This window comes from Camelina sativa, chromosome 10 (assembly GCF_030686135.1).
Source record: "Camelina sativa cultivar CO46 ecotype springtype chromosome 10, ASM3068613v1".
NCBI classification, from domain to species: Eukaryota; Viridiplantae; Streptophyta; class Magnoliopsida; order Brassicales; family Brassicaceae; genus Camelina; species Camelina sativa.
The window spans coordinates 26773381-26800307 of NC_141889.1; the positions used below are offsets into that span (position 1 = coordinate 26773381).

At 34.0% G+C, this 26927-nt stretch overlaps 5 protein-coding genes and 1 pseudogene across 6 annotated transcripts; all 6 read left to right on the forward strand.

Annotated features, from left to right (window-relative positions):
* The first annotated feature begins 1057 nt into the window (after window positions 1–1057).
* LOC104730445 (CMP-sialic acid transporter 1) lies at window positions 1058–3856 on the forward strand. Of its 2 annotated transcripts, none has more exons than XR_015568559.1 (8): window positions 1058–1231; window positions 1741–1824; window positions 1942–2162; window positions 2272–2350; window positions 2538–2711; window positions 2848–3034; window positions 3137–3214; window positions 3299–3856. XR_015568559.1 is itself a non-coding variant. In XM_010437823.3 (8 exons), the coding sequence occupies exons 1-8, from the start codon at window positions 1172–1174 to the stop codon at window positions 3440–3442; spliced, it is 1023 nt and encodes a 340-aa protein (XP_010436125.1). In that variant the 5' UTR covers window positions 1059–1171; the 3' UTR covers window positions 3443–3856. The 2 variants fall into 2 exon arrangements, 1 of the variants encoding a protein (XP_010436125.1); XM_010437823.3 differs by having other exon boundaries at window positions 1059–1231; window positions 2538–2707.
* A 2339-nt stretch (window positions 3857–6195) lies between these two features.
* LOC104719845 (uncharacterized) lies at window positions 6196–6831 on the forward strand. The gene has a single exon (XM_010437824.2). It carries the CDS (start codon window positions 6275–6277, stop codon window positions 6581–6583), a length of 309 nt encoding a protein of 102 aa, XP_010436126.1. The 5' UTR covers window positions 6196–6274; the 3' UTR covers window positions 6584–6831.
* Window positions 6832–9074: 2243 nt separating this feature from the next.
* LOC109126909 (putative transcription factor At4g00232 pseudogene) lies at window positions 9075–9836 on the forward strand (annotated as a pseudogene).
* A 7868-nt stretch (window positions 9837–17704) lies between these two features.
* LOC104720702 (transcription factor STKL2-like) lies at window positions 17705–19241 on the forward strand. The gene has a single exon (XM_010438578.2). It carries the CDS (start codon window positions 17798–17800, stop codon window positions 19016–19018), a length of 1221 nt encoding a protein of 406 aa, XP_010436880.2. The 5' UTR covers window positions 17705–17797; the 3' UTR covers window positions 19019–19241.
* A 748-nt stretch (window positions 19242–19989) lies between these two features.
* LOC104719846 (uncharacterized) lies at window positions 19990–23249 on the forward strand. The gene is made up of 7 exons (XM_010437825.3): window positions 19990–21322; window positions 21650–21715; window positions 21817–21961; window positions 22063–22281; window positions 22376–22589; window positions 22681–22876; window positions 22979–23249. Exons 1-7 carry the CDS (start codon window positions 20163–20165, stop codon window positions 23094–23096), a joined length of 2118 nt encoding a protein of 705 aa, XP_010436127.1. The 5' UTR covers window positions 19990–20162; the 3' UTR covers window positions 23097–23249.
* Window positions 23250–23491: 242 nt separating this feature from the next.
* LOC104719847 (uncharacterized) lies at window positions 23492–26417 on the forward strand. The gene is made up of 5 exons (XM_010437827.3): window positions 23492–23713; window positions 23930–24022; window positions 24461–24490; window positions 24575–25424; window positions 25503–26417. The coding sequence occupies exons 3-5, from the start codon at window positions 24472–24474 to the stop codon at window positions 26299–26301; spliced, it is 1668 nt and encodes a 555-aa protein (XP_010436129.1). The 5' UTR covers window positions 23492–23713; window positions 23930–24022; window positions 24461–24471; the 3' UTR covers window positions 26302–26417.
* The last annotated feature ends 510 nt before the right edge of the window (window positions 26418–26927 follow it).

The following is a 26927-nucleotide window of genomic DNA, read 5'->3' on the forward strand; positions in this document are numbered from 1 at the left end:
TTCTTTTTTACATAGACTAATTAAAGGAAAATGCTTTATAAAAAAATTCACCAAACAATATTATATACTGTTAGTTGTTATAAAACTAATTTTAATATATTGACAAACCAAAGTTTGATATCTATGATCAGATACATATACATTGTTAATGAGTTTTAATTTTAATTAAAATATGATAATTTTATTAATAACTGTTTGTAAATTCATTTCACTTATTTTGAAAACAGAAAATTAAAATTAATTAATTAAAGACCAAAGAATAAGAAGCTATAATTTATTTCCTATAATTGACAACAAGAAATAAAACTTAGCAAATTATCATTCAAGCATCTTCATCTTCATACTCTATAACAAAATTATTTCTAGACTTTTCCATTTACGTAGTAGTAGTGGTTGAAGATGTCCTACGTAACTTTCTTTATTATCGCATCTATTATTGGGATTTACAAAATGTATGTGCAAAAAAACTGTTTTCTTTTGCAAAACCTTTGTGAGTTTGTGAATAGTAGTAGACGACGCATATCCTAATATTGTCACTACACTAGGTTCTGTACGAGTGACACCGTTTTGGTTTAATAGAGAAAGCCTTGTAAAAATCTTCAATAGATGGATTATCTGAGTTGGAAGACTGAAGTTCCAGGGACGATACTCTGTTCCCTGAAAGAGTAGAGTTTGATAAGAACAACTTGTGAGTTGCAAGTTACAGTTAGCCAAGTGAACTCAAATTCATTCTTGTTAGAATGTATATTGCCTTAGCCATAGAACCTAAGCGTTAGAACTTAAAAGCTTATGTGAATCTGATGTTTTTGTATAGTAAAAATATGACTTTTAATGCTTATCCAAGAACAAAGAACTTGTGCTGAAAGTCACACCAAATAGTTAAAAACAGAAACTGCAGCTCTCTTTTTATCTCGTTGTAGAACAACATTGGGGACAGCATTTGACGCTCATCAATGTTTTGACACACTTGTCCATGTAACTTAAGGCCCATAATTTTGATAATAGTGAAGCCCAAAAGCCCAATTAACAACTTACCTTTTTAATTGGCGAGAAAGAAATAGCTTGACGCCGGACGGTGATGCGATGCGAATCGTGTGATTTTATTGTATAGAGTTGAGAAGAAGAGATACAAAATGAGTGAGCTCGTCGTGTGAAGTGAAGACGAAGACCAATGGCGGCTACTCCGTGGTACTTTGTTGCTGCACTTCTCACCATTCTCACCAGCTCTCAGGTTCCCAATTCCTTTCTTCTTTGCTCCGTCTTCTTCTTCTTCTTCTTCTTATGATCGAATCCAGATTTGTTTCTTCATTCCATGGATTCTTAGAATTTCGTCGAGTTTATTATAGATCTTGAGTTAGCGGTGGTGTTAGTCTCGCCAAATCTAATTCTGGATCATGTCGGTTAGACTGTAATGTTTGCTAGTTTCCACAGTTTCGAGCAATGGCATGCTAGATCTTTAGATTCAATACTCCAGTGGATTCTGATTTATACTTGCGAGTGTTTGATTGTTACTCTAACGATTCAGGAACCATTTCGTTCTACTTTGGCTAGGTTTTCCAAAAATTCAATTCGGTCTCACTTTATGCTTGTGATTTTCTTCGATTGATTCTGTTCAATCTGTGTAGCTGAAGAAGTTTAGTCTATACAAGTCATGATCATCATTCTTTACATTATTCACTCAATAGATTCGAAGAGGACATATAAGTTTTTGTTTCATTTCTCTCACTTATTATGATACAGGGGATATTAACAACTCTTTCTCAAAGCGATGGAGGTTATAAGTATGATTACGCTACTGTTCCCTTTCTTGCTGAAGTTTTTAAGGTATTTCTCTTCTTCTTCTTCTTCTTCTTCTTCTCTTAAAAGCTTGATATGACTGGTACTTGATTTTTTGCATGTCTTATTTTAGCTGCTGAGTTTGTTTACTTTTTTCTGCTGCAGCTGATCATTTCTGGTTTGTTTCTCTGGAGAGAGATGCGGACATCTTCATCTACTACTTCAAGGATTACTACGGATTGGAAGAGCGTTCGCTTATTTGTTATTCCTTCTCTGATATATCTGGTTCATAACAATGTGCAGTTTGCTACATTGACTTATGTGGACACATCCACTTATCAGATTATGGGTAATTTGAAGATTGTGACCACTGGCATACTCTTTAGGTAATCTGTTTTTGTTTTGTGTGTCTTCTCTTTCTCTATACTATCCTTTTTTGCTCCGAGCTCTCTCTGTGGATTCACTTAACTGATTCGTTATCTGTCCTTGTTATAGGTTATTTTTGAAAAGGAAACTATCTAAACTTCAGTGGATGGCTATTGGTCTTTTAGCTGTTGGAACAACTACCAGCCAGGTGTGCTGATGCATACACATTGAATTACATATGATATTCTCCTTTTTATCTTAGTACTTTTAGTCTTTTGTTTTTCAAAATGTTCATGTTATTCTACTTTGCAGTCAGCACACTAGTTTTGTACTGGTAATTTAAAAGCTAAGCTGGCATCAAAATTTGAATCATTCAGTTGGTCATTTCGTTTTAGGTTAAGGGATGCGGAGAAGCTTCATGTGATTCTTTATTCACGGCACCAATACAAGGTTATCTGCTGGGAATCCTTTCAGCTGGTTTGTCTGCGCTAGCTGGAATCTATACTGAGTTTCTGATGAAGAGAAACAACGACACCTTATACTGGCAAAACTTGCAGTTGTATACGTAGGTATCTCTTCTTCATCAAACTTTCTCATGCCAAGAGTTTTATTGTCACTCTACTTATTCAACTTAGAAGCTTTTTCATTAGGTAATGATGTCTGTGGCTCAATCATCGTATCTTTTGTTTCTTTACTCGACTCCAGGTTTGGTTCACTTTTCAACGTTGCCCGGCTTATAGCAGATGACTTCAGACACGGGTTTGAAAAGGGTCCTTGGTGGCAACGTATCTTCGATGGGTATAGCATCACCACTTGGATGGTGGTTCTGAATCTCGGATCAACCGGCTTACTGGTCTCTTGGTTAATGAAGTATGCAGACAATATTGTGAAGGTAAAAAGATCATTCGTGTTCTTCATTATCAAACATAAGAAAGTTAAAATCAAAGAAAATAAAAAATCTGTTCTTAAACCCACATCTACATTTTTCTTGTAGGTTTATTCTACATCAATGGCGATGCTACTTACTATGGTGGCATCCATATACCTCTTCAGCTTCAAACCGACACTGCAGGTTTGTATAAGATTTTATCGTAGGATCGGATCTTCTTTCCTGTATTTGCCTCATTTGTATTCTTTACCTGTAACAATCCTGCAGCTTTTCTTGGGTATTATCATATGCATCATGTCGCTGCATATGTACTTTTCTCCTCCACAAACGCTCGTGGACTTGCCAGTGACAAACGAAGCACATCCCAAGACCTTAAAGCAAGTTGTCGTAGAAGAAAAGACAGATTCTTGAATCAAATGGACGAAAAAGGTTAGTTCAGCAAATAGAAAAACCAATTTGCTAGTAAATGAACACAATGATCCTTCTTCTAGCTTCATTTCTATTAGAGAATCAGATACTTGGAAAATGAGTTCTTTTGAAGCAATGCTCTGTTAGTTTCTTCACGTTCCGATTCCAGTTCTATTCTTTGTAAATGTAGATCAGTAAGTAGTTATTGTTGAAGCCTGTTTGTTGTTTTCTTTTTATATTTCACTGATGAGTATAAGTATTAAGTTATTGTGTTCCTTTTTCGACCGGCTGGTCTAATATGGTTGGTTTATCTAGCGTTGTTTCGGTTTTGGTTTATTGAAGGCATTGTGGGGTTTGTATTGGCCTTCCTATCTGGTTTAGTGAAATAATATAGTCGATAATGTTTATTTGATACAACTCCACGACCAAAATGTATTTTTTTTTCTACCTCTGGTTCCCATAGTTCTTAAAAGTAGAATTTCTAAAAGTGTGGACGTTCTTAACCACGAAGGTATTAACGGATTCGGTAGAAAACAAATGTTCTTCTACCTAATAGTTAAGAAAGAAACAAAACCCAAAAATGTGGAACAATTAAATTTTAGCTTCCATCTCTTGTTTTGAAAACATAATAGTCACATACTCACATGTCGAGCATCTTCACATTCTCTAAATGTCGAGCATCTTCATCTTCATACTCTATAACAAAATTATTTCTAGACTTTTCCATTACGTAGTAGTAGTGGTTGAAGATGTACAACGTAACTTCCTTTATTATCGCATCTATTTTTTTCGCATATCTTCAGTTTTACGATCTGATAAATCAATCGTTTTCTTAATAAATGGTCGTTTATCCAAAAAATTTGCAGATCAATAGTACATTTTAAAAAATGTAGTTGAAGTTTATCATACTAGCTAGTGTGGCATCCCATGGCCACGAGTCACTCCATATGTTCTTATTTAAGACACATTGAGAAAAGTGTAATAATAATAAGCCAAATCCGTAAACGATAGGTCACTTGTAAAACATTAAAAGAACGCACTAGTCGTCGCATGCCCATACAACTAGAAAGATTTAGATGGTTCCAAAGAATCAAGAATGGGTCCGTCTCTGCATCCTCCTCGTCTTATCCCAACAAACATTTAAGAAACGATCAAAACTCTTCCACGTATGAATGGTTTCAATGTAATTATCATCATCGTGGGAAATAGTATCGAGCTTTAATAATTACATTTAAAGAGTATAGCCCAACAGAGAACTCCCGTTTTAAATGTAATTATTATCATCGTGTCCTGTGAAAATAGTATTGAGATTTAACAGATGATCATCATTATGGTTATATAGAAAATTCCCATTTTAAAATAGCATTTGTTTGCATTTTGAGCCTGATAAACCTGAGTAATTAACATGCATGTTGAAAACATAAAAAATTAATTGAGAAGAAATGTTTTCTGGTGTGTTTTTTGTTTTGTTTCAGTCACCAAGTTGCACTCAACACTTAATTCGATCATAGTATTTACAGTTACTATAAGGACATAAGCATTAATTTCGCTTCTGTTGTGTGAAAACGAAAACTTGCAAAATTCAACTAATAAGCCAAGTAACGAGAAATACAAGACACAAAAAAGGTTATCTCGATGCATTTAATATGTGAAGTGATGAGATTCCCAGCCTCCAATATTGAATATATTGTTACAATCAATATTTATGTTAATAAAAAATATGCTTTCTGGTGTAAAAAGTTTTGAAAGACGTGAGTATTTTGATTGTCCGTATTCTTAATCTGCAATTTAAATTTTAGGAGTTTTTTAATCATCTTAAAATCTCTACATTCATATTGCGTTCCACATAAAAATAATTTTATTTTTACAATGTGTGTGATTCACTAAGAAGTCCCTATATATCATGACAAGATAAATAAAGTCTTTTCTTTTTCTTTTGTTCAACGGAAATAAAGTCTTTTTAAAAACCATATTTTAGCTTTCCAGTTAGGCTCAAGTGAATTTAAAATCTACCAAGAAACAATCAAAGTCATTTTACTTTTGTTCTTGTTTAGCATCTTTCTTAAACAAATAAAACCTGGCTTTAATTATATTTTAAAGTAGTTAAAAATTTTAAATAAAAGTTTACAACCCACGGCGCCAAGCCGCCAACCAATCACTTTAAGATATGGGTGTTGGGAACATAAAATTCTGATGTTGGACGATATTGCACATCATGAGTCTAGTATTGGGAAGACTTGTGTATATCCGAGTATATATCTCGTCACATATGTACAACAACATATTTATTTTTACTCGTTCTCAATTTTTTATTTAAATTTCTATGATAAAAAATATATATATATATTTATAGACCTCTATAATATAAGTATAATTTATAGACCTCTATAATATATACTCCCATCCCATTATATATATAAGAATAAAGACTTAGATTCTTCTGCTACACATTTATTGATTAGTCAGCTTAATTTTTAAGATAATGTTCGATATTTATATCGCATTTGATGTAGTCGACGATCGAAATAAATTAAACAAACAAAATACACACAAAAAACAAACATTCACACACAAAAGAACAAAACTAGATAATAAAATTAACATAGTATCTAAAAAAACAAAATAGAGAAAATAAGTTTTCAATATCTAGTACGTGCTTGCATCTACATGATCCCACGAAGTTCTTCACATATCCACAATATACTGTACTATTTTGTCTATATAAACACATCTCCCATTTCCACATAAGAAACCTCAAAAGCCCTAATTAAAAATCTCAATAAATTAACCTAGATAGCTTTCTTGCCAAATAATCAAATCTTTTTCATTTATAAGATGGGAATCAGATTCAGCCATGGTCCTTCGACTACAACCATTGACTACAGGAGTCATCAAGATAGTGAAGATCAGAGAATCAAGACGAAGATCATCAATCACGACAAGTCTCATCAAAACCAATCAAGTACTAGCTTTCAGATTCCACTTCATTATCCGAAATATACAAAGACTGATTATGAGAAGATGCCAGAGTGGCAACTGGATCAGCTTCTCAGAGAGTACGGCTTGCCGATCATCGGTGATTCTTACGAGAAGAGGAAATTTGCTATCGGAGCTTTTCTCTGGTCGTCGGAGAAAGAGCACTAGATGTTATCGTAAAAGTTCCATCGTACGTCATATGGTAATGTGTAAAATAAAAATAAGTTGGTGAAATTAATGGTGAAAGAAGAAACATGTTTGCATGTATATATTATCTAGGACATGTATGTGTTATATAAAAATATTTATAAATCGATCGTGTGCTTCTCTACTCTCCATGCATGTAATTACCTTATGGGCACGACATTTGTAATAACTATACTAAAACTTAATATGTGTGACAATATTTTGCTTCATTATCTTTATATATTTTATACTACCTTGTCTTAAATGATTGCTCCAATCTAAAGAAGCTCAATTTCGTGATTTTTGTATGTGATTAACAAACAAGAAATTGTATATTTTTAGAAACACGTTCTGTGATTTTTGTTTTTGTTAAACACCCAAATATATATATATATATATATATATATATATATATATATATACATTTATTGTACGATTTTGTGTTTTTTTTGGTGATTAGTACTATTTTTTTTAAGTATCACAGATTTATAACTAACTAGAATTTAGACCCGCGGAAGCACGAGATTTTAATTCAATTGTTTTAATCAGTATAAGTATTGAGCTCAAATATAATTATTCAAACTTTTGAGTATAAATCTATATAAACACTAAACTTACTTTACTAAGTGATATATTGTTGAAGATAATATTTATTTGTTATATCTATTTACGTGAGATTTTATTTAAATTTTTTATCAATAAGAATCATTGAATATAAATACAATTATTTCAAGATTAAAAGATAAATCTGTATAAAGACCGTACTTATTTTACTAACCTATATATATGTCATATATTGTCTAGTGTCGAAATAATGTTTTTCTGACAAATCAACAATATATCACGTGATAACAAAAAATGACTTAAGAACCTCATTGGAAAAGTAAACAATATTGTCGACAATCTTCTGACATTTTATCTTTAGAATACTTCATTCTATAATCATATACCATGAAAACATCTTTTTAAAAGTTCTAACGTCGAATGTCGATTGTTGACCTAATTATATAGACCATTTAAACGTATTGATATCCCACATTAAATGCAAATATACAAATTTTGATTAACAATTTTATTGTTATGTCGCTACAACGAGGTTGTCCAAGTGCATCATCTGCCATAATAGAATTTCGACCAAGTCTAGAATGTCTGAATGGGGAAACGTTTAAACCTGACAATGAATATCCGTTCACTAAAAAACATGCTCACACTAAAATTGATTTTTTAAGATGTTCATTTTTTCTATATTTTCTTTCCATTGATTTTGTTTTTTTAGATGGATTATTTTTTCCAAATTATTTTTCATAGTTTTCCCAAAAAAAATATGACCCTTACAATATATTTTTTTAGATTAATACTTTTAAATTGAGTTAACTAATTAAATTTTTTTTTGTCATCATTGAATCGACAAGACTAATCTCTACTATGTAGAGTAACACGACTTAGTGGAATCGAACTCTGGTGGGTTCAGTTGTAGAAGGGGTGTTGTAACCACTTGACTAAAGATATTTCCCTAATTTTTTATTTTTATAAGTGAAATTTAATAATAAATCTTTGTAGTATATGTTTCTTAGTAACTAAAGTTCCACTTTAATTTTATTTTTCTGTTTAGATTTTTATAAATACAATTTTATTTTTCTGTCATGATGAGATCAACTGCCAAATTTATAGTCATCACGAAATCAACAGCGAAGATCATCGGTTTTTTATAGGTAGTATGGTAATGTCAATTGAAATTTTGAAAACTTACATAAAAAAAATTCAACTTACAACCCTTTTTTCTTTTCCTTATTTAAAAAAAAAAATTACAACAACTTTTTTGTAAATTTTTGGATATTTTTGACGAGAACATCTATATATATTTCAGTAGTTTTTAAAATTATTAACAAAATTTTGTGTGCATATAATTCATTTCGGTTCATTTATCTGATTCACCAAACTAGTATGTATTGTTGGTAAATAATGAAAACAACCTTATTTCAAGAAACCAAAAGCCAGCACTATATATAGATCTGATTTCACCAATTAATTTCGTTAGTCAATAATTTGCCAAATTTATCTCTCGTGACAGTTGTATTATTAGGTTATAAATTTCTCCAAGATTATTCTGAATTGCTTAAGAAGCATAATTGAACGAAATCCATACTGATCAAAGTTTATATATATTGAACAAAAGTATTACTAGGTTTTAAAATTCTCCATGACTCTTCTGAATTGGACAATAAGTATGTTGGAAGTTGGAACAAAATTCATACGGAGTATTGATCAAATTTGAATGAATTTGAATAAATACCACACCGAGAAAGCATAAAATAAAACGAAAGAATAACTAATGAAAGGCAAAATACACATTTTCCAATAAAAAGTAAACAAACCGTCTAGTGTGACTTGCGGGTTTACATATCCACCAAATAACTCTCTCTCTCTCTCTCTCTCTCTCTCTCTCTCAGAGAAGCTGAAACGTTCTTTGATAATGGGCAAAGTGAATTCGAATCGGTCCGAGAAGAAGGAGGTTTGTGGTGGTTCCGGTGCAGCTCAGCTAACTGGGAAGAAGCGGAAAAACGAAGGGACGTTGTTAGCGAACAAAGACGTGAATGCCAAGCGATCAAAGAAGGTTGCGAAAAACGTGTGTTCCCAAAGGTTGGAGTATGAAGAGGAAGAAGAGATCAGTGTGCTACAAGGTATTCTTGATTGTTATGCTCTAACAGGGAAGAATCCTTTTGTTAATATGAAGGAAACTTTCGAGTTCATGAAGGAATATACAAATTTAGAGTCTTTCGACGAATTCGTAGAGAAGATGAATAGTTTGAAGAAGGTGTTAATGGATCAAAGGAGGAATGCTAAAGAACCATCTACCTCGGGTTGTTACTACCAGAAAGTTTCTAAGTTGTTGACATTGAGTTCGGGAGATGATGTGGGATCTGCCGTTGAGAAACCAAAGAGGAGTAAGCGGGTTGTAAAGCCTAAAGAAGAGAAGCAAACAGCGATGAGTCGTGAAGGAGAAAAATGGTTTGAGAATGCGTCTTTGGTTCGACAAGTTGTAAGCCGTGGTGTTGATGAAGATTCTCTGAAGAGCAAATGGGATGGGGTTCCTACAGTGAAGAAGAATAAGATGGATCAGAAATGGAGAGTCTTGCGAGCCAAGGAACGGGAATCTATGCCTCAAAAGTCTAAGTTTTTTAAGGATTTGGTTTCTGTTATTGTTGGAGCATCGTTATCATCCCGTTTAATGTAATATTAATGTCTCTATTTAAATTTACTTTTTCTGGTTTTGTGGTTAATTTTTTTTTCAGATTTTTATTTCTAAGTTACTTTTATGTATTATGTTATGATGACTTTTATTTTGGATTGATGGTTTATCTTTTTTTTTAATTAAATCTGGTTCTTAGAAATTTGACTCTTGTTAGATGTGAAACTACATCATTGCTTTTACTATAATCTTTCGTTGAGAAGAAGAACTTGAAGTGTTTCTTGCACAATAGGTTTAGGTTATAGACCATTCGTATGCATGTAAGAAAAGGTTTAGAACTAATGATAGTGATGCAACAAAAGATTTCAAAGGCTAGAGGCTTTTAACAAATGAATGAGACCTTCTTGTGTTGTCACTACGTGCTATGAGAAAGTATGATAAATTCACATTATTCTAATTGATATTGAGCCATAGCACTACAAGAAAATAGTGTTATTGCTACGCTAAAATTTGTTGCAATAACTCCATATTTTGTTACAAATTTGAAAATGCAATAAAATTGAGACATTTTTTCTATTGTTGCTATATGTGCAGCAAATATATGAGCGTTGCAAATTGGTATTTGCTGCACATATGTTGCAAAATTTGCAATAAATAGACTCCTTGATATATTGTCGTATTAATGCAATATTACTTTCGTAGTAAATTTTGTCGTATAATTGTAACATATGTTTGCAACTTTCAGTTGTTACAAATTATTGCCACATCAAAAGTGTAGAAAATATTATTACAAATTTGTAACGAAGTAATATATTGCTATATGTGTTGTATTAATGCAATAATATTTATGCAGCAATTTAGTGGTGTAATTACAACGTTCTAATGCAACTATATATTTTCGTAAATAAATACTACGTAAAATATAAAGCAAAAAATGTTACATATATTTTTCTATATTTTTGAATCACAATATTTTTCTATATTTTTTTTTGGCACATGATTTATTAAAATCATAATTGTGTATTTAATACTTTCTTCTATTAATATATATTATGGATAAAAAATAGTGAAAGAAATAACTAACTTTATTAAGTAATCAAATATTGAAATATTCCAAAAATGCAGTTCACTGAGAAGAGCTCTTAGTCCAAACACACGACCGTTTGTTGCCTTCACATTTTATAATATATGATAAAAAGTGTTTGTGAGACAAAAAAAAATTAATGAAAATTTACACATACAGAACAAAAACAAAAGTTAAACAAACCAAAAGCTTAATTATGTGAAAGGGAAACACATAACTATCACTACAAAAAATATGAGTTTTTTTAGCACTAGAAAAATGCTATTATATGTCGTTGATAGCGAATTATCAAACGCAATCTCTGCCCCAGCTATAATAGGGTCACACCCTACAATAGCATTTTTTGATATGCTATTAGATGTCGTTCTATTATAGCACTAATCAAATGCTTTAATATATTTGTTGATAGCTCATAATTTTTGTAATATTATATTGTATTGTAGCAATTTTTATGTGCTACATTATAAAATGATGTATTGCTATATTATTCCAAATATATAACTTGGAAATCCAATTAATTATATGCTACAAAACCAATTTGTTACAAACTTACAAAGCATGTTTCTTCCATTAATCATCAAATGATATATAACTGTAATTTACAAAGTAGTTCATCAAGAAAAGCTCTAAAAAAATATCATAAGTACTTCTATTCATATTGGACTAAAGAACTCCATTGGTATGCTCTCGAAGCTCATGAACAATGGTTGTGGTTCTATTAACACTACCAGTAAGAAGATAATCACCCTTCTTGTTCCACTTCAGGAGAAAAATGGTCCCTTGTGTTCGTTGAGAGTACTTATCACATCTCCTAGAACTGTGAAAAAACAAACCCAAATTTTGTAATCTATAAACAGACTCTCTAAAATGTTTTATAGATAGAAACACTAACCACACAATCTGAGAACGTGTGTCCATCTCTCTCTTTATGCCAACAACCTCCATTGTTGATTGTTCATCTTCATGGTCTACTTGCTGCAATGCAAACACCAAATAAGTATGAAATGTGATCCAACAGAAGCACAACAACGACAAAGGAAAAGAACACAATATATAGAAGTCATCTTAGTTGATCTTATTAGACAGTGGCACACACACTCCCAGTGGCTGTTACCATCCCCTTTGAATCCAACACCATCAAACAATAGGACACACATATTTTTCCATGAAGCGTCAAACTTGGTGCTATGGGCTGGTGCTATTCGTCTCTCTACTCACTTATAACACTCTAGTGAATAGTGATCTAAAAGCTCAAGTCATGTTGAATAGTCCATAACAGAAAAACACAAGAGTTATTGAAAAATAAAGATTCAACCCTTTATAATACCAAAACATTAAAAGCCAAGTGAATATACCTTGTAAGCACCAACATAAAACTCATTTTCGAGCATGTCCTGCAAGTGTTCATCGAGAACATAGACAAACTTCTTGAAACGAGATAGCCACTTGCACTTCTTACAACAATTTACCTTCGTTCCTGCCAACATCGGAGGTTAAAACATGAATCAAAGGTTCTTTACTTTTTCAATCTCCAGAACATTTGTTCATTTATGTGTAAAGACAAATAACTAACCAGTCCTTGACAATTTTTCTTCTTCCTCATGATCCAGCTCAGTAAAGAACGCCTGCAAGATATCAACGACATTGGATATATGGACTAGCATGCTGTCGACTACACCTGCAAACCAAGAAGTAAAATTCTTCTGTTATAATTCTCCAATTTCAAGCAGATTTTACTAATTCTGAAACAGAAATTAGAGAACGACACAACAATGAAGATTCTCTTGCTTCCCTTCTTTGCAGACCAACGCTCAAGTCTTAATTCAAAACTTGAGATTCTGGCCAAACCAAACAAATCTAGCAGCGTAGAGAGAAGCACAAGAAACAATATGTGAATAAAGAAACCAGAGTCATCTAGCCAACTATAAATAAAACCTTTGGAAAACTTCATTAGCTTTAAAAAATACTCTAGCAAGAAGCACTTTGAGCTCAGCCGAGAACCAAACCTAAACTTAGAGACATCTTGAGATAGTTTAACATGAAATATGTAAAGTGAAGCTAGAAGAAAGTTTGAAACTTTAACCTGAACTCTTTGCAATTTTAGAAAGAATCACAAACCCATCCTTTATCTCTATGAGTAGACCATTACATAAAACGAAACGAGACAACGAACACAGTAACCCTAAATCCAAGCAAAGCTTTCCAAATCAAACTCCACCAAGCTTCTACTCCTCCTCAATGAAATCTCTATTAGTAACCTGAAACTAGAATCGTGTGAGATAAAAGAGACATCAACGGCAATAGAAACGGCGATTTTATAGCTTGAAGGCGTAGTCAGAGACGAGCCCTACCGTTGCATTGTCGCGTCGTGGATGATGGATTTGGAAATCTGAGGCTAATTGATGGATCTGGGACAAAGAGATGATGGATCGATCTGAAATCTGAGGCGGAACTAATAAAATCCACCAAAACTAGCAACAAAATCAGAAGAAGAGGAAAAGAGTGAGAAGAAGCTTGCTTTTTCGGATGAAGGATCTGAAGGAGGAGAGACGAAGGAAAAGAGAAGAAAAATGAAAATAAAAATTAGGTCTTGCTTATTGTGAAGAGTGAAGACAACCAAGTGAGTCTTGCTTAGTGTGAAGAGTGAAGACAACCAAGTGAGTATTTTTTTTTTAAGTGTTGAGTGGTTTTTTTTAAAATGTACGGTAAGTTAAAATTTTGCTAAATTTTGGTTCATTGTTAGCGGTTCGAGTAATAACAGAGCATAATAAACCAAAATTTTGCTAAATTATAGCTTTATGCTCTGTTATTATTAGGTTTAGCGTTAATGAAATGCTATGATATAGGCACCAAAATCCGAATACTATTTTTAATAACACTTACGAAATATGTGTTATCAATGTACACTTTTTGTAGTGTATACCTAAAAAAAATCGTTGAGGCAAAAAAAATTTGGATATATGATATAAAAACAATATCGAACTAGTTTCTACCCACAAAAAGCATCTATCTAGTTAATGAGATGTTATACAACTTCACGACAAAAGCTAATAGCTAATAAAATATTATACCAAAAATATAATGGATCAATGGAGAAATGTGTTTACTTTGGAGAAGAAGCCATGAGTGCTAATGTGTTGTATTTGATAAACTACGTCATTTTAACTATATATATAAGTAGAGAATAAAATAAAATTTTTGATACTGAATAATAGTGGATTTACCCAAATCTTTCAAGTATTATTGAAAAAAAGGAGGTAACAAACGGGAAGAAGCTGAAAAATTGTTTATTGAACGTACATATGGGAGTTGGGTAGTTATCCAAATTATTTTCATATGAGTTGAAAAAAAAAAAAAAAAAAAAAGCAAGTGGCAAACAGTGGCGGGGAGGACAAATATTGCTATGATATTGACAAATATTGAAAGATCTTTGTTTTGATATTTCCATCATATCATACAAAAGGATTTCCCTAGATTTAGTTTTGTATCAAAACAAACTACTCTATAAAACACTCCAACCATTTCTTTTGTTTTTTTAATCCCTTTTTCTAAACCAAAATGAAGCAAGAGAAAACATGAAGAACCAAGGGATGTTTATCGAAAAAGGTGAATACTCAAGGGATGTTTACATGATAAAGTTATACATTGCCCACAAATTTTATTTAAACAAGTCATATGATGAACAAGATAAATTAGAAGAGTTTGATCTGAACAAGAAAACTGGAAAAGCTTTGGTGTTGGATATGCTGATGATTTATTTACCCATGCTTTTATTAGCTTTTGTATTTTTCCAAGATTCTGTTTGCTTATTTATTTAATTTTCTTCTATTTCTCAATGTAAACATGATCGAACTAATAAAAGATGGAAGTCATGATGAACATTATCATATATTTTATATAAAAAACATTTATCAGACGTTAATAAATTTACAAAACATTAGAAATATTATAGATATAATATATATTTTAACTAGTAATTGAGTTAAAAAGATGATATATATTAAGATAATTTAATAGAAAAAATGTTGTAAAAGAGTTAAAAAATGTTGTAAATACAGTAACAAATGTGTCGCATATCTTGCAACATACTTTTCTAAAAATTTCTTGCAAAATAGCCATAACTCATAACGGTTGAATATTTCTTTTTGCAAGACATTTTTGTATATCACAATAATGTTGCTAATTTGTAATGAAAGAATGCAACAGACAGTTTTGTCGCTATTTTGCAATAAATTTATAATAAAAATGTTACGTGTATTCATCAATGCAAATATATAGCAAAAAATGTTACAAATTCTTAACAACTACCTATCATTGCAAAAATATCGTTGCTATAACACATCACACTGTTTTGAGGACTTTTGCCTCGTGACTATAACACAGTTGGATCATTTTCTCTCGTGTTCTTAGTTTTTGTCTTCACTCCGTTGTACAAAGAATCCATCACCAAAGTGGTTGGAGCTTCCTTATGGATAAAGATCGATGTGTTTCAAACCTTAGAAACTACAATCTCCTTCCGTTTCTGTTGTTGCTGCAGCCACCGCAAAGACGAAGGCTTCATCGGAGAAAGATAAGACTAGTGATAAGAATAAAACTCCTTCAGCTAGTGTTGTTGCTGCGACCAAAAACAAGAAGGCCAAAAAGAATTAAGGTTGTGTTTCCAGCGAGACTCAGAAGCGGGCAAGTGAAGAGACTTCAACAGAAGATACGTAAATGCTGCGAAACGAACCTAAAAAAGATGTGAAGAAGCCAAGTAATCAACGACTTTGGAGTGAGGAAGACGAGATCCGTGTATTGCAAGAATTCCTTGCTTTCAAATCTAAAATAGGGAAGACAAGGACTGAATAAGAGTGGATTCTATGACTTCACAAAGAATTCTATCAGCGTTGAGGTTAGTTTCTCTCAGTGCATAGGAAAAAAAAAAGATGTGGAAAAAAAAAACTGTGAAGAGGAAGTTTATGAATAAATGGAAGAACGGTCAAAAAACCGGCTGCTTGCGAAATCTCATGATCTGAAATCTTTTGAATTTTCTAAAATGATTTGGGGTTTGGATGATTTTGAGGGGTCGATGAAGAATGGGAGGACTAAGAAACTAGTAGAAGAAGAAGATCATAAGGATATGATGGTTCTTAAACAAAGACAAGATTGGTTCAACAACTCGTTTTTGGTTAGACAAATTGTAAGTTTTGGCGTGAATGAAGATTCTCTAAATAGTAGATGAAGTTCGGTGGACACAGAGAAGAAGAAGATGGTTAAAGACAACTGGTGAGTCTTGCAATCCAAGGAACTCGAACTTGTTTCGTAAAAGACTGAGCTTTTGCATGAAGTGGTTGCTCTGATCGTTAAGCATCTACTCATTAGATGCAAACTGTTTATTTTAAATTTATTTTTGCAACTTTGGATTGTATTTTTTAATCTAAGTTTCTGGTTTATGTTCTGAATATGTTTTATTTTTTTATTGGTACTCGCTATTTTTGGGATCTGGATGCTACAGCCTCGGGTAGTTGGATATGGAGAAGTTTATGTAAGCTTCGACCTCTAGCCAAATCCTTTATAGTTTGTCGTGTGGCTTCAGGTATTACTTGTAGTTTCTGGTCGGATAAGTGGACTGATCTTGGTCCTCTCTTGGAGATCACGAGTGAAATAGGACCTAGAGTTACAGGCCTACCTAAAAATGCGACAGTTGTTGATGCTATCAGATGTGGTCATTGGTGGATTTCTAACTCCAGAAGCAGGAATCCCATCATTATACTTCTGAAGCAATGCCTACTCCCTTCATCTATTGTTAATTCAAGAGATCAAGACCATCCTCCGCTACCATCTAGATCCCCTCCCCAGAGCTCAAAGACGAATCGATCGCTCCGAGTCCTTCTTGGTTACTTGATTCAGAGTTTTTAATTAGATGCTTTGTTGTACTTTCTTTTTTGTTTTTAGTTGTTGCTCATAAAGGAGGCAGCTGCACTTGTATTACCGGTTTTACCTTTTGGAAGCATGAATGAAAAGGTATGTGTTTAAGAAAGAAACAAAAAAAAAATATGTTTTCGGTTGTTGCTTCTATGTTAAGGTATTGGTTTGTCTTTTCTAATTTGATGGTCTTTGGAATTTTAATGTGAGACTGAAAGTATTGGTTTTACTAGAATCTTTAGTTAGTAAGAACGTTGAAGTGTAAAGTTTTAGTTAGACCATTTTTGTGCGTGTGTTCAAAGGTGATTATGGCGATATACCAAAAGATTTAAAAGGGTTTAACAAAGGAAAGAGACTTCTTTTGTTGCCATTTACTCAAAGAAAAGACATAAATTTTTGTTAAGTTTTTTAAAAAATATGTTTTTAGTTATACATGCATTTTCAGTAATTTTAAATTATTATGGTAACGTATATGCGTCGATAATTTGTATATATTCATTATTCAACAAAGCTTATGATGGTATTGACACCAATAAAAAAAACTATAAATTGTTAAGAAATAATCTTAAAATCTTAACTAATTAGAAGATATGATTTCCAAATTTTGTTGGTTACTAATATAGTTTGCCAAAATTGATATCTCGTGTATTAGAATTTAGGATTTCTCACCAACATTTCATTTTCTCTGAATTGTAGTAAGGAAATTTGGTACTAATTAGGCCAAGAGTGAATTTTCAAGATTCGAATTTTTGTAACCCATTAAATATAATAATTCTTAATTTATTAATATCAATCTTTTCCTCTCTTTTTTTAAGTCTCTCGAACTTTCCTAAAAAGAGAAAAAAAAAAAAAAAACTAGAAAGAGAACACTGAGTGAGTAAATATATATTACAATTTCCCATGCACGTTTTTTGGGTTTAAGTACTCTCTCTCAAATCTCAATTGTCTCTATTCTTTATCACTCCCTACTCACAACTTTTAGAGAAACCGAAACGTTTTCTTTTAGATCTCACTTACAATGGCGACTAAAAATGATACTTCTTCAGTAAGTTCATCATCATACGAGTCTTCCTCTGACAAAGGGGAACAAATATCCACTCCATCCGGACCATTGGCTACTACTCTTACTAAAGCCACCTTGGGCTTGCAGACGAAACCTTCGTCGTCTCAAGAAGAAGAAGAGCACTGTGGTGAACAGAGCTCCGAGGAGGATGAGGCTTCCTCCGATTCTGAGCAAGATGAGCCCACCAAGGAACAAACTCCTTCCAAAGCCGAGATAGCCAAGGAGAAGAAGATCTGTGTGTCCTCCGAGGAGGAAGAAGAGAGCTCCGAGGAGGATGTGTCTTCCTCCGAGTCCAAGAAAGAACAAACTCCTTCCAAAGCAGAGATGATAGCGGAGGAGAAGAAGATCTGTGTCTCCTCGTCTAAGGAGGAAGAAGAGGACAGTAGTGGAGAAGAGAGCTCTGAGGAAGATGAGGCTTCTTTGTCTAAGGAAGAAGTTTCCAAAAAGAAAGAAACACCTTCCAAAGCTGAGATAGCTAAGGAGAAGGAGATCTGTGTTTCCGGCAAGGCCCATAAGCGTGTGAGTGAAGGTTCTTCGTCTGAAGACATGCATGCTACAAAGAAAGTGAAAACGAGTGGCAAGAAGCTGGTCCCTCCACGGCTTTGGACCGAGGAGGACGAGGTGCGCTTGCTTGAAAGAATTCTTGAATTCCGATCTGCTACAGGTAAAACATACCTCGAAGACAAGGATGGATTCTACCACTTCATCAAGGAGTCTTTCACCGTTAAGGTTACTTTCTTACAATGCATGTCAAAGATTACAAAACTTAAAAAGAAGTATCAGAAGAGACATGAAAAAGGTAAGAAACCGTCTACTTTGAAACCTCTTGATCTCAAAGCTTTTGAACTGTATGGGAAAATTTGGGTAAACCCAGTATTGGGAACGAATGCTGCTGAAGATTCAAGGAGTGACGGGATTCAGAAGCTGGAAGGTGATAATAAGAATGTGATGAATCATGGACAAGGAGGAGATTGGTTTTGCAACTCGGTTTTGCTTCGTATGGTTGCTTATCTTGGCAGGGATGAAGATGCAGTGAAAATGGATTGGGGTCGGGTTTCAGAAGAGAAGAAGAGGGAAATGATGGACCGATGGAGAGTCTTGAAGGCCAAAGATGACGAAACTCTCTTACAAAAATCAGCCTTTTTGGATGATATTGTCTCTCTTATGTATCGTTGATGCATCATCATCCCATTACATGCAACGATGTCTTTTTTTTTTTTTTTTTTTTTTGGTCTTTGCAACTTTGGATTTGGTTTTATGTTTTCTGGTTATTTCTTTTAATTTCGGATCATGCTATCTTCAAGTATCTGGTTTATGTTATGTCGTCATGACTTTGTCTTGGATTGTGACTTTAACTTATTATCTTTTACTTATTTTATTTTGAATCTAGCATTTGGAATTTGACCAACTCTGTTGTTTAACTGCAGCATTGGTTTACGAATGCTCTATCGTTGATACAACTTTGAAGTTTCAAGTGTTTCTTACACAAAAGTTTAGTTGAACCGTTTTCTCCTAAGGGCATCTCCATTGATGCATGTTAAACAAAGTTGTTTAACACAGATTTTATTATCAATTTTGAAAAAAGTTAGATTTAGACCTTATTAAAAAACTATAAATTTTTATTGGTGCATTGAGAGCTGCTAGATTTGGAATTCTTAAAAAAAAATATTATATATTTTTAAAATTTTAAAAATGATTGTATTTCATAAGTTTTTAAACAAACATGACATAAAAATATATTTTATAAATTATTTCCATTGTAATTAATTTGTTTTTTTGCTAAACAACTTATAACCAACTTACTAAAATAGGAGATGACCTTAGACCATTATTAGTGGTTGTTACTCTCTCATAGTTTTTTTGTTAAAAATTAATAAAATAATATAGAAAAGAGAGAGATGGAGAGAGAACCGTTACTTTAATTCTCGGGTTATAAACAGTTCTCATCTTGATTTACAAAATAAAATATATATATATATATATTTTTTTTGACAAAAAAATTCTCCCACTAATGATGCTCCTACATGTTAAACTGTAGTAGTAGTATTGGTCTTACTATGAATTGGCCAATGGTCTTCATTTGTCTTGGTTTTCCGTATACACAAGACAGGCACAACTTCTGCATTCTTACTTTTGGAAAAAAATCAGAGTATTGGGCTTAGAATGATATATGAGCTTAAACCTATGACGGCCTAATAAGAGCCCAATAAATATATAAACGTATGCTTCTCCGTTTCTCTCTATTCTCAGCCCCTTTGCTTCTTTTTACCCAAAAAATCTAGAAACCCCAGAAAAAGAGCAAAACCGCGAGCTCTCTCTAATGGCCTCCGGCGGCAAAGATTCCGATCGTACCTTAGGGTACATGACTCGGAAAGATACTGAAGTCAAGCTTCCAAGACCTACTCGTGTCAAGAACAAAACTCCGGCGCCGGTTCAAATCACCGCCGAGCAGATTTTAAGAGAAGCTCGTGAGAGACAAGAAGCTGAGATCCGTCCGCCTAAGCAAAAAATCACTGACTCCACTGAGCTCTCCGACTACAGACTCCGCCGGAGAAAGGAATTTGAGGACCAGATCCGTCGCGCGAGATGGAACATTCAAGTTTGGGTCAAGTACGCTCAATGGGAAGAGTCGCAGAAGGACTACGCTCGTGCTCGGAGTGTATGGGAGCGAGCCATAGAAGGGGACTACAGGAACCATACGCTTTGGCTCAAATACGCTGAGTTCGAGATGAAGAACAAGTTTGTCAACAGTGCCAGAAACGTTTGGGATCGAGCTGTTACGCTTCTTCCTCGTGTTGACCAGCTTTGGTACAAGTATATTCATATGGAGGAGATACTTGGCAACATCGCCGGAGCTAGACAGATTTTTGAACGGTGGATGGATTGGTCTCCGGATCAACAAGGTTGGCTCTCGTTCATTAAATTCGAACTTAGGTATAACGAAATAGAACGTGCTAGAACCATCTACGAGAGATTTGTTCTTTGTCATCCTAGAGTATCTGCCTATATTAGATATGCTAAGTTTGAGATGAAGGGTGGGGAAGTTGCGCGTTGTAGGGGTGTGTATGAACGTGCCACAGAGAAGCTAGCTGATGATGAAGAAGCTGAGCAGCTCTTTGTGGCGTTTGCTGAGTTTGAAGAACGCTGTAAGGAAGTAGAAAGAGCTAGGTTTATCTATAAGTTTGCTCTTGATCATATTCCTAAAGGAAGAGCTGAGGATTTGTATAGAAAGTTTGTGGCTTTTGAGAAGCAGTATGGTGATAAGGAAGGGATTGAGGATGCCATTGTTGGGAAGAGGAGGTTTCAGTATGAAGATGAAGTAAGGAAGAATCCTTTGAACTATGATTCGTGGTTCGATTATGTTAGGTTAGAGGAGAGTGTGGGGAACAAAGATAGGATTAGAGAAATCTATGAGAGGGCTATTGCTAATGTTCCACCAGCTGATGAGAAACGTTACTGGCAAAGATATATCTATCTTTGGTGAGTTTCTTTCTTTTCCTGTTCAGTTTGCTGATTTTTGGCAATACCACATTATTGATTTTAGATTTGAATATGCTGATCATGATTTCAATAACAACTTATTGATTTTAGATATAAGTTTAGTTTCCTTTATCTGAACTGTTCGAGTTGGTTCTCTTAGGTAGATGTTAGTTATATCACCTATGTCGAGCTTTTAGCATATCCAAGTTACTAAATATATGAGAACATATTCTTGCATTCCATGGAAACCTATTGTTGATGAATTTTGTTAGCTTATGGTTCTGTCGTTTTCTCAAATACTGACACCGATGTGAATAATTGGTGTAGGATTAATTATGCATTGTATGAAGAGATCGAAAATGAAGATGTTGAGCGTACCCGAGATGTTTACAGGTACGCTAAAGTCTATATTCATTTACGTTTTTGTCATGGCTATTTTGTCAAATTATCACAAGGTAACTTTAAACTAACTATTCTCTTACTATAATTTTCAGAGAGTGCCTCAAGCTTATCCCCCACAACAAATTTTCTTTTGCCAAACTATGGTTGCTCGCTGCTCAGTTTGAGATAAGGCAATTGAATCTCACGGGTGCTCGGCAGATATTAGGAAATGCGATTGGGCAAGCTCCCAAAGATAAGGTTAGCCTAAAAATGATTTAAACCATGCTTTTTATTCCTCTCCTTTTAAGCACACATGGTTTTACTTAACTTACTGTGGTGATTTCTTTTCCTGCAAATAGATCTTCAAGAAATACATTGAGATCGAGCTTCAGTTGGGAAACATGAATAGGTGTAGAAAGTTATATGAACGGTACCTTGAGTGGTCCCCTGAGAATTGCTATGCCTGGAGCAAGTATGCTGAATTAGAGAGGTCTCTTGTTGAAACAGAAAGAGCTAGAGCTATTTTTGAACTTGCAATATCCCAGCCAGCTCTTGACATGCCTGAGCTGCTATGGAAGGTATGTTTTTCCACTCGTATACATTCATAGAAGGGAGATTCCTCAAACTGTTGAAACCGATTCAATCATTGAAATTCTATATTGTTTGTGGCAGGCATACATTGATTTTGAGATAGCAGAAGGGGAATTAGAGAGGACCAGAGCTTTGTATGAGCGACTCTTGGACCGTACTAAGCATTACAAGGTGTGGGTTAGCTTTGCAAAGTTTGAAGCTTCTGCTGCAGAACTAGAGGAAGATGAGAACGAAGATGAAGAACAAGAAGAAGGTGTTCTTGAACACAAAAAGGACTGTATCGAACGTGCCAGAGGTAACTTTAAGATTACACGTCATATGAGTATTGAGGATTCCTTGTGACATGTTTTAACTGTTTTTTTTTCTATCTATGTTCTTCTACTCAGCAATTTTCGATAGAGCCAACACATACTACAAAGACTCGGCACCGGAGCTGAAGGAAGAACGAGCAACACTCCTGGAGGATTGGCTGAATATGGAGACGAGGTTTGGGAACCTCGGGGATGTTAGTATTGTTCGATCGAAGCTTCCAAAGAAGCTCAAGAAGAGAAAGCAGATCAGTAGAGAAGACGGTTCAACAGAGTACGCATTGCTTATATATAATTTCTCGATTTATTATGTTTCGAATGTGATTAGTTGAATAAGCCTAACGTGAAAAAAATGGTTTGAATCTCTCTTTAACAGGTACGAAGAATACATCGATTACATGTACCCAGAAGAATCGCAGACAACGAATCTCAAGATTCTCGAAGCTGCATACAAATGGAAGAAACAGAAGGTTGCTGCTTCTGAAGATGACTAAGATTAAACCTTTCTTTATTTAAAATTAAATCAAAACTGTGATTTTTTTTGTTTTCTTACTTTGTTCTCTGTAGTCTGTACATCGTCACTCATCGTGTTTGATTTAGCAGTAATTTTTCTTATCCAAGGACCAAGCAAAACTCGATTTGGTTAACTTTTGTGGGTCGCTTTTAGTTCGAGTTTTCTGGTTTTACAAGTTAGAGGAACTAATCAGGATGCTCCATTCCGGTTTGTGAAACGTTGAAGTCCAGCCTTGTTTCTCAATGATCAGGTTTTCATAGATTAACCAACTAAGTCACATGTAAGTTTATATCGGCAGGTAATTTTGTTTATTACTGTAGTAGTTTAGTACACTTATCTTTTCACACTTGAGTCGGCTGATTAAATTTAGGTCAGTTGGCAACTTGCAGCACAAGCCATAGAAATGTGTCCACGTGGCTGAGCGAGTTGGGGATTAATTTGAAGTTTTTTGAACCAATCACGTCCTTGGTGCAAAATACCGAGAGATATATAAGAGACGACGACGAGAAATTCGCAAAACTCATTCGTTCGTTCGTTCGTGCTGTTGGTTATTTCCGTAATTACTTGCCAACTTGAATGGCAATTTAGATAACACAGGTAGTGCCAAATTTTGCATTCCCCCCCCCTCTCGTAATCCGAAAAAGAGAAACCTTTAAAAATAATAATCAAAAGACTAAAAAAAACACAGCCTCTCGTTTTATCTGACTCTCTCATCCCATTTTCTTTTTTCTGCTAAAATCTTCTCTTTCAAATTCTTCTTTTTGGGGAAATAAAATAGTTTAAGACAAATCTCTTGTGGTCTTTCTTTTTCAGCTTTCTCAGCCGCACGGAGAAAAGAAAAATATCTATCCGGATCTTTGCCGGTGAAAATCTAAACCTTATTAGTTTCTTTGCCGGAACCAAACAGTAAGTTTAGGGGTTTAAATTGCATCAATGGTGGAACCCAGTCGTGTTTCTTTTTTCTCCTTTATGAACAAAATCGTCATTCTCGGTGTAGGGTCATGATTGCGACCTTCGTTTAGTTTACATCCTCTGACATTGTCTCAATCTTTCTTACCATTTTTATTTCTCTAATTTTTCTGATATGTATATTTTGTCTCTAGGACCATAATGAAAGCTGCATTTGATGTGTCTTTTATAAATTTTTAACTCTGATACTAATGAAAAAACCTTAATTTTAAAGCTTTCTTGGGGCTCAAGGAATTATTTTGTTCCATTTTTATTGTCAATGCGTTGATTTAATTGATCATTTTGTTTACTTACATGCCAAGTTAAAGATTTGCTACTTGTTTGAATATGCTTTGAAATTTGATCAATGTTGTTTGTTTCTTTGTGTGTTTTCAGAGTTATTGAAAATGGAGGAAGCGAAAGCAGGTAATGTAATTGTTTTCAATGTTCACTACGTTTTTGTAATCTTTTGTTATGTAAGATTATGTTGTTATAATATTATATCTGCAGAGGTGGAGAAGAAGGTTTCTATGCTTTTAAAGTTTATTCAAAACAAAAACAAGATCCCAAAGGTTACAAAAAAGGAGCTTGTTGGGATCGTTGAAGATCTACACGGGCGGTGTCAGTTACTTTACTCTGTGTTTGATGATTTTGGGACTAATAATTATGGAAGGAAAGCAAAATTGGGTACTACTTCTTCGTCGAGGTCTAGTTCGGATTTGGATTACTATTCTTCAGAGGAGATAGAGATCAGCAGTACCGGTAACGTTAGCTCGGATTACGCGGTGATGCTCCAAAAGCTACAAGAGACACAGCTAAGAAACGAAGATTTGGAGAGACAAGTGAGCAATCTGAAACAAGAAACAAGTTTTTTACGAGATCAAAACATGGAAGTGGCAGGAGATATTGAAGGTAAGAGAAACGAGGACAGAGAACATTTCAAAGGCTTGATGACTACAAGTGAAGCTGCATTGTTGCGTAACCAGAAAAAGGAGTTAGAATTGAAGCTGGAGGATATAACCAATAAAGTCTCAGAGACGCAAATGCGATTGAAGCGTTTGGAGGAAGAGGCGGAGAAGCAAGCTAAGGCCGAGATGAAGATTGTTGAAGAAAAGAAAGCTTTGTTGAGCAAAGTACAGAAACTTGAAGCGGGCGTTGATACTTTGCGTAAGCAGAGAAAAGAGTATAGTGAAGAAATGAAATGTAAGATTACTGAGACTGATCGTCTTAAGGAAGAGAATCAGAAGCTGCAAACAAGAATCACAAAAATTACTGAAATTGAAGATAAGAGTAAGAAACTTGACAACCAAGTTTCTGATCAGCATAAACCAGACAAGAAACAAGAAGATATTATTCAACGGTAAGATATAACAAGATTTTGTAACAAGCTTTTAAATTGAAGTTTGTTGTTGTTACCATTGATTTAAACTCACCACAGGCTATCAGTGGAGATTAATGATCAGAAGAAACTTCTTAAAGAACAAAAAGATACCATTGATAAGTCCTCAGAGGATCAGAAGCTACTGAAACGTTGGTCATTTGGGGGTTCGAAATTGAATACCAATCTACTCGAGAGGAAAATGGAAGAGTTGGCTGAAGATTTTCGGATGAAAATGGAAGATCATATCCGTATACTGAACAGGAGGATCCATGTAGCCGAACAAATACACGTAGAGAGCAAGAACAACTATATCAAGACAAGAGACAACACACAAGTCTCACAAGAGAACAGAGGAAACAGAGAAGATTGCACTGTCTCTGAATCCCAATTCAAGAAAATCAAGGAAATGGTGGAGAAAGGGCTTGCTGGACCAGAGATGGCGATAAAGAAGCTGGAAGAAAGCGGGGAACTAGTGAGCCGAGTCACAAGATTAGCTAAAGACATCGAATCAGCGAGGAAGTTGGTGAAGGAGAAGGACAACAAGATGAAGCATGAGGTGGAAACTCTAGAAGCGAAGCTGGAATGTAGAGAAGCACAAGAATGTTTACTGAAGGAGAAGCTATCGAAACTAGAGGCGAAGCTCACGGAGGAAGGAACAGGGAAGCTGAGTCTTGCAAAGGCTATGAGGAAAATAAAAAAGCTTGAGATAGATGTGAGGGAGAAAGAGTTTGAGTTGTTGAGCTTAGGAGAAGGGAAGAGAGAAGCCATAAGACAACTATGTGTATTGGTTGATTATCAACGTTGTCGATATGATGATCTCAAAACATCCATCTTCAACGTTGCTCTTCAAGCATAAACTTCACTTCTTCCCTTTTGTGGTGTAAAGTTGTAAATATTATGTTGCAAGATTTGAGTATTTATCATTGTTGTAACTTGTAAATAACATATTTTTTAACACTTTGTTTTCAACTATTCTTAATATTGAACATTGAAAGCTTTTTCTACTATTTTGTTAGGTTTGGCCTTCATCTATTAAATCTTCCTTTTGTTGGAAGTTATATAGCTTAGTTTATTTCAAAATGTCTAATTTTAAGGTAGGAATTATCACCATGGGATTATAATTCGAATCTTATCACTGCGATTTGAATATTATTGCTATAATAAGGTAGTAAAATTTACCAACATAAATTGAAATTAAATCTAAAATCTACTATTAATAAAGATGAAATCTAGAGAAGAAGTTTCTTGAATTATAATTAATGAATAAGAGGAAAAGCATAATATGAATGAAAATCTTGTAGCAATAAATAAAGTATAATTTGAAGGAAAAAAACCCTATTAATAAGGAGAAATAACAAAATAATTCAAACTAAATAATAAATAGGAGAAAATGAAAGAAATATAATTAAAATTTAAAAATTACTACTCAGAAAAGAGATAGATTTTATAATGTGAATACAAATGTAGTCTAAATCAGTCTTT